Source organism: Theropithecus gelada, chromosome 2, assembly GCF_003255815.1.
Source record: "Theropithecus gelada isolate Dixy chromosome 2, Tgel_1.0, whole genome shotgun sequence".
NCBI lineage: Eukaryota > Metazoa > Chordata > Mammalia > Primates > Cercopithecidae > Theropithecus > Theropithecus gelada.
This window is the reverse complement of record NC_037669.1, coordinates 54,551,859-54,558,981: the sequence shown is the minus strand read 5'-3', so window position 1 is coordinate 54,558,981 and position 7,123 is coordinate 54,551,859. Positions and strand designations below refer to the sequence as shown.

Sequence of the window (7,123 nt, the reverse complement as noted above, 5' to 3'; positions counted from 1 at the left end):
CACTTTGGGAGGCCGAGACGGGCGGATCACGAGGTCAGGAGATCGAGACCATCCTGGCTAACCCGGTGAAACCCCGTCTCTACTAAAAAATACAAAAAACGAGCCAGGTGAGGTGGCGGGCGCCTGTAGTCCCAGCTACTTGAGAGGCTGAGGCAGGAGAATGGCATAAACCCGGGAGGCGGAGCTTGCAGTGAGCCGAGATCCGGTCACTGCACTCTAGCCTGGGCGATAGAGCGAGACTCCGTCTCAAAAAAAAAAAAAAGAAGAAACAATCTTTAAAAAATAGTGTGTATATACGGGTGTGTATCTATCTATATCTATCTATACCTATATATCTTATGGTAACATACATTAACACACACACACATGAATTTTTGAAAACCATCTTCTCTGCCTGGCTATCAATTAATTATAACCTTCCACTGGCAGCTTGGTAGCATCTTTAATTGGGGGAGGAGGTGTTTAGTGATATTCCCACGTTCCAGATTTTAGGCAGGTGTGTCTGCTGGCAATGGCAGAGCTGTGCCTCGAGCTCAGACTTTGCAACTGAGAAGACAGAATCTACGGCCTGGCTGTTTGTACAAGTGTCTGAACCATGCTAACTCACTTTCTGTTCTCTCCAGGTGTTGGCCGAGGTCCTCACTGGCATCCCTGCAATGGATAACAACCGAAGCCCGGTTTACCTGGTAAGGGAACTTGTCACATTTGGCTGGGTGGTATATTTGGGACTCACAGCTCTGTAGAGAGGGCAATGATCTCAACTCTAGCTAATTTTACACATGCTAATGAGGCCCAGTCCAAGCTTGCATTTGCATCTCCACAAAGCAGCTTTAACCTCCCATCCCCACCTACCAGCCAACCATTGCTTTTTCATGATAATAGCATGTGGGGCTTGGTACCGTGGCTCATGCCTGTGATCCCAGCCTTTGGGAGGCTGATGTGGGTGGATCACTTGAGATCAGGAGTTCAAGACCAGCCTGGCCAAAATGATGAAATCCCGTCTCTATTTAAAAAAAAAAAAAAAAGTATGAAACCCCCGCAATATTATCCAGGCGTGGTGGCATGCACCTGTAATCCTAGCTACTTGGTAGACTGAGGCAGGAGAATCACTTGAACCTGGGAGGCAGAGGGTGCAGTGAGCCGAAATTGTGCCACTGCGCTCTAGCCTGGGTGACAGAGCAAGATTCCATCTCAAAAAAAAAGAATTTGGAATGTTTACAGAAAGTGCACTTCTTCTCTACATATCATGCAATTCGTTAGGGATTTTCCTCAAATTGATAAAAGTTAATTTCTGCCCTTTTAAATAAGTTTCTTTAATAAAAACAATTTCCATTTTATAGGCCAAAGATCTGATATACAGAGTCATTTAAAAAAATATAACAACCTGACTAGGTGTGGTAGCTCACACCTCTAATCCTAGCACTTTGGAGGAGGCCAAGGCAGGCGGATCACTTGAGGCCAGGAGTTCGAGACCAGCCTGGGCAACATGGCAAAACCCCGTCTCTACTAAAAATACAAAAATTAGCTGAGTGTAGTGGCACATACCTGTAATCCCAGCTACTTGGGAGGCTGAGGCAGGAGAATCGCTTGAACCCAGGAGATGGAAGTTGCAGTGAGCCGAGATTGTGCCAGTGCACTCCAGCCTGGGTGACAGAGTGAGACCCTGTCTCAAAAGAGAGTAAAAATATAACAACCTAGCCTGACTTTGTGTTAAATACTTTCCATACATTATCTACCTAAATCATCTCAACTTTTCCATGATAGAGTCATTATGTTCATCTGCAGATGAGGAAAGCTGGCTCTGAGGTTGGCCTAGGATCTTGGTTGGAGTTACCAAGTGTCAGAGCTGGAATTCTGAGTCAGATCTCCCTGCCCCGAGATCCTGAGTTCTTAACCACATCTGCCTCCTGCTTGTTTCTTCTGACAGTCCAACCATATGAATTCAGTATTATCATTCCCATTTATAGCTGAGAAAACTGAGGGCAAGCTGAAGTGACTTGTCTCACACCCCTCAGTGAGACCAGTGGTGGAACTGGGGTTTAATTGGACCCATGGCTTGTGCAGAGTTTCAAATCTCATGCAAGCTCTAGTCTTCCTCATCAGTTTGAGAGGGGGCACCTTTTCCTACTGGATATTGAGGCCATTGGAACAGACAGATTTTTTTTTTTTTTCCTAGTCACTGGGCCCCAGAAGCATCCCCTGGGCTCTGGGGTAGGGAGGCTGAAGGCCTCCCCGCTACATGCAGAAAGTCACGACATGTTCCTTTGCTGAACTCTGTGAGTTCCACCCCTTTTGGCCAGTCAATCCCATACGCTGCAGAGAGGTCTCTCTGGGCAGCTCAGATGTGGTTTGGGGCTGTTTGGGGGCAGTTTCTTATTTTCTTGAGATGCATTTCCCAGCAGTCCTCTGGGGCTCCCAGGACAAGTATCACAGTAGAAGGAGGCTTTTGAGGCACTGACATGAAGTTGTCTAGAATTATTTTTTTGCTAATGATTTCTAAAAATGTGGAAAATAACCATTTTTTAAAATGTAGTTTCTTACTCTAGACTCTCGTATGGTCTCTTATCGTGTTCTGTTGTGGTAGGTACAATCCGATGGTTAATCAAGATTTGAGCCTGGGAGGAAAGCTTGCTGACTTCCCGTGGCCCAGGGTAGGAGGAAGCAGGCCTCCCCCAGGCTTAGGAAAGTGTTAGTTGCCACAGTGTTTCCTGAGGGCATTTGGTGGTTTCCACCAAAATTGAAAGTAGGGGTACCCTCTGACGCAGCAATTCCGTTTGTGCCTAGAGAAACATGCACACATGTGAGGAGAGACAGATGAACAAGGATATTTGTAGTGGCATTTTTTTTTCCGAGGCAGAGTCTCGCTCTGTTGCCCAGGCTGGAGTGCAGTGGCATGATCTTGGCTCACTGCAACCTCCACCCCACCGGGTCAAGAGATTCCCCTGCCTCAGCCTCCTGAGTAGCTGGGACTACTGGTGCGTGTCACCATACCTGGCTAATTTTTGTATTGTTTTGGTAGAGATGGGGTTTTGCCATGTTGGCCAGGCTGGTCTCAAACTCCTGACATAACTCAGGTGATCTGCCCACCTTGGCCTCCCAAAGTGTTGGAATTACAGGAGTGAGCCACTGCGCCTGACCAATTTTAATTAATTTGATTTAGAGATAGGGAGGGATCTTGCCCTGTCACTCAGGCTGGAGTGCAGTGGCATGATTGTAGCTCACTGCAGCCTCGAATGCCTAGGCTCAAGCGATCTTCCCATCTTGGCCTCTCAAAGTGTGAGGATTACAGGTGTGAGCCATGGCGCCCAGCCTGTATGAGTTTTGACAAACGTATACAGTCATTTAACCACCACCACAATCAAGATATGGAATATTTTTGTCACCCTAGAAAATTCCCGCCACTTCCAGGACCTGGCAACTACTCATCTAATTTCTGTCCACATAGGTCTATCTTCTTTAGAGGGTCATATCAATGGGCCCACGGAGGATGCACCCATTTGTTTCTGTCCCCCTTCATGTAGCGTGGTGCTTAGATTCATTCATGTTGTTGATGTGTCAGTAATTCATTCCTTTTCATTGCTGAAGAGTATTCCATTGTATGGATAGATGACTGTTTATCCATTTACCAGTTGCTGGACATTTGGGTTATTTCCAGGTTTTGGCAACTCTGAATAAAGCCAACAGAAACATTCTTATTTTAAAAAATGAAAAAGAGGCTGGGTGTGGTGGCTCACGGCTGTAATCCCGGCACTTTGGGAGGCTGAGGTGGGTGGATCACTTGAGCTCTGGAGTTCAAGACCAGCCTGGGCAACATGGTGAAATCCCGTCTCTACTAAAAATACAAAATTAGCTGGGTGGGTGGCGAGTGCCTGTAGTCCCAGCTACTCAGGAGGCTGAAGCAGGAGAATTGCTTGAACATGGGAGGTGGAGTGCAGTGAGTTGAGATTGCGCCACAGCACTCCAGCCTGGGCAATAGAGTAAGACTCTGTCTCAAAAAAATAAAAAAGTAAATTGAAAAAGACATGTATGTTCTGACAGGGACATATCTCCAAGTGAAAAAAGCAAATTCAGAATAGTATATAATATGATCACATTTTTGCTAAAAATAGATGGATGAATGAATGAAAACATTGTATCACATATTTTCTTCTCTATAAATTGAGGATAATAATAGTACTCTCCTGACAAGGTATATTTGTTTGTTATCATTTTTGGAGATGGGGTCTTCCTTTGTCAAGAAGGCTGGAGAAGTGCAGTGGCATGACCATAGCTCGCTGCCACCTCGGACTCCTGGGCTCAAGGGATCCTCTCACCTTAGCCTCCCGAGTAGCTGGGATTATAGGCATGAGTCACTGTGCCCGGCATCTGACAGTGTTATTGAAGGTTAAATAATGTGTGAGATGCCTAAAACAGTAACTAGAACATAATAAACAATATATGTTAACTATTATTATTATCATTATTATTTGAGATAGGGTCTCTGCCACCTAGGCTAGAGTGTAGTGGTACAATCATGGCTCACTGTAACTTTGAACCCATGGCCTCAAGTGATCCCTTGCTTTAGCCTCCCAAGTAATTGGGACTACAGGCATGTGCCACCACTCCTAGCTAATTTTTATTTTATTTATTTTTATTTTGAGACAGTCTCACTCTGTCACCCAGGCCGGAGTACAGTGGTGCAATCTCGGCTCACTGCAGCCTCTGCCTCCTGCCTTCAATTGATTCTCCTGCAACAGCCTCCCGAGTAGCTGGGATTACAGGTGTGGACCAACACACCCAGCTAATTTTCGTATTTTCAGTAGAGACAGGGTTTCACCATGTTGACCAGGCTGGTCTTGAACTCCTGACCTCAAGTGATCCATCTGCCTCGGCGGCCTCCCAAGTAACTGAGACCACAGGCATGTGCCCTCACGCCCAGCTAATTTTTAATTTTTTATTTGTAGAGATGGGGTCTTGTTATGTTGCCCATGCTGATATTGCTATTATTTTAATAGCTCATAGGTTACTGTTATAATTATTATATAAGTAAATATATAACCAAAATAATTACAGCTGTATAGCAGAAAGTAATATAATCCAAACTATTAGCAGGGGTTACCTTTGGAGAGTAGAAATGAAAGGAAAGGTAAACTTTTGCCCCCAAATTTTAACCACTTATGTTTAATTTTAATTTTTTTTTTGAAGTGGAGTCTCCCTCTGTGGCCCAGGCTGGAGTACAGTGGTGTGCTCTTGGCTTACTGCAACCTCTGTCTCCCAGGTTCAAGCAATTGTCCTGCCTCAGCTTCCCATGTAGCTGGATCACAGGTGTGTGCCACCATGGCCCAGATAATTTTTGTATTTTTAATAGAGATGGGGTTTTGCCACGTTGCCCAGGCTGGTCTCGAACTCCTGAGCCCAAGTGATCCTCCTGCCTTGGCCTCCCAAAGTCTTGGGATTATAGGCGTGAGCCACCGTGTCGAGCCAAAAGTTGCTTTTTAAAGGTAGTTTGTTTGAAACTAGACTCCCAAAATGTCCATATATTACTTTGGTTATGTTTATTTTTTTTTCAATTTTATATGGAGATGGCATGTCACTTTGTTGCCCAGGCTGGTTTTGAACTCCTGGGCTCCAGCGTTCACCTGCCTTAGCCTCCCAAAAGTGCTGAGATTATAGGCGTGAACCACCATGCCTGGGCATGGTTATGTTTTTTAAGACTCTTATTCTCTCGCAACCTCTCCCGCAATGCCCTTTTTCATTTTGGATGTCGTTGCATTTTGCATAGAGTAGGTCATTTGCCCTATATAGACAGACTGTCTCACATTCTGGGTTTTGCTGATTACATCCTGTGGTCTCCTTCCCTTGTTTCTCTGTTCCTCATATTTCCTGTATTTCGTACTTAGCACTTGTGACTTGTTTAGTCATGGTCATTGCCTTCGTCAAGAAAACTTTCTGGAGGCGCTGTGAGCCTCCCAGTTCTTCACTACACGGGGCGCGTAGCCTGTTGTCCTACTTCTAGTGCTAAGACCAATAAGTGTGTTCAGGTTAGTGCTAAGATTGATCAGTGGTTTCAGGTGGAGCTGCAGACTCCTCCATGGTGAAGTTCCCTCAACATCCTTTCATCGCGTGTTCTCAGTCCCCCAACCACTGTTTAAACACCAGGTGTCTTCTGTACTTTGATTATCATCATAGTCTTTGCATCAAGATACATGGCAATGATGGCAGGTTTCCAGTTGGGGCAAATTGTGAGACCCTGCCTCTAGAAAAAATGAAAATAATACACTTCTGCTGTTCTTGATTATCAGCTTTAAACACTAGCACACTTTTAAAAAAATAAACATTTAGGCTGGGTGCAGTGGCTCACACCTATGATCTGAGCACTTTGAGATGCCAAGGCAGGAGGACTGCTTGAGCCCAGGAGTTCAAGATCAGCCTGGGCAACGTAATGAGACCCCATCTCTACAAAAAATTAAAAAATTAGCCAAGTACAATGGCATGCACCTATAGTCCCAGCTACTTGGGAGGCTGAGGTTGGAGAATCGATTGAACCGAGGAGGTTGAGACTGTAGTGAGCTATGATTATATCACTGTGCCCGGCCTATTTCTATTTTTATTTATTATTTATTTATTTTTTTTGAGACGGAGTCTACTCTGTCGTCCAGGCTGGAGTGCAGTGGTGTGATCTCAGCTCACTGCAACCTCTCCCTCCCCAGTTCAAGCAATTCTCCTGCCTCAGCCTCCCAAGTACCTGGGACTACAGGTGTGTGCCCCCATGCCTGGCTAATTTTTTGTATTTTTAGTAGAGATGAGGTTTCACCATGTCAACCAGGCTGGTCCCGAACTCCTGACCTTGAGTGATCTGCCCTCCTTGGCCTCCCAAAGCACTGAGATTACAGGCCTGAGGCACCATGCCTGGCCTACAATACATGTTTTTACAATATTTAGTATACTCTATTTGTAACATTTATATATGCTAATCATATAGACCATATTACTCATGAAATATACAACATATAATTTATATTAAATAAATCTTACATATTTGTATAAAATTATTTATATAGCTTACGTGCTATTGTATGCATAGTTCAGATTCCTGTATTTTATGTGGTACAAAATATAAAATATATGTAAATACAAAATGTAT

The 7,123-nt window shown here is 44.6% G+C and overlaps 1 protein-coding gene across 1 annotated transcript in view; it reads left to right on the top strand.

The window, feature by feature from the left end:
• Nucleotides 1–7,123, top strand: part of IRAK2 (interleukin 1 receptor associated kinase 2) — an 80,024-nt gene that overhangs the window by 64,085 nt on the left and 8,816 nt on the right. Inside the window, exon 10 of the mRNA XM_025376471.1 lies at nt 624–686. Coding sequence (XP_025232256.1) covers nt 624–686 — 63 coding nt within the window. The remainder of the gene's footprint in view (nt 1–623; nt 687–7,123) is intronic.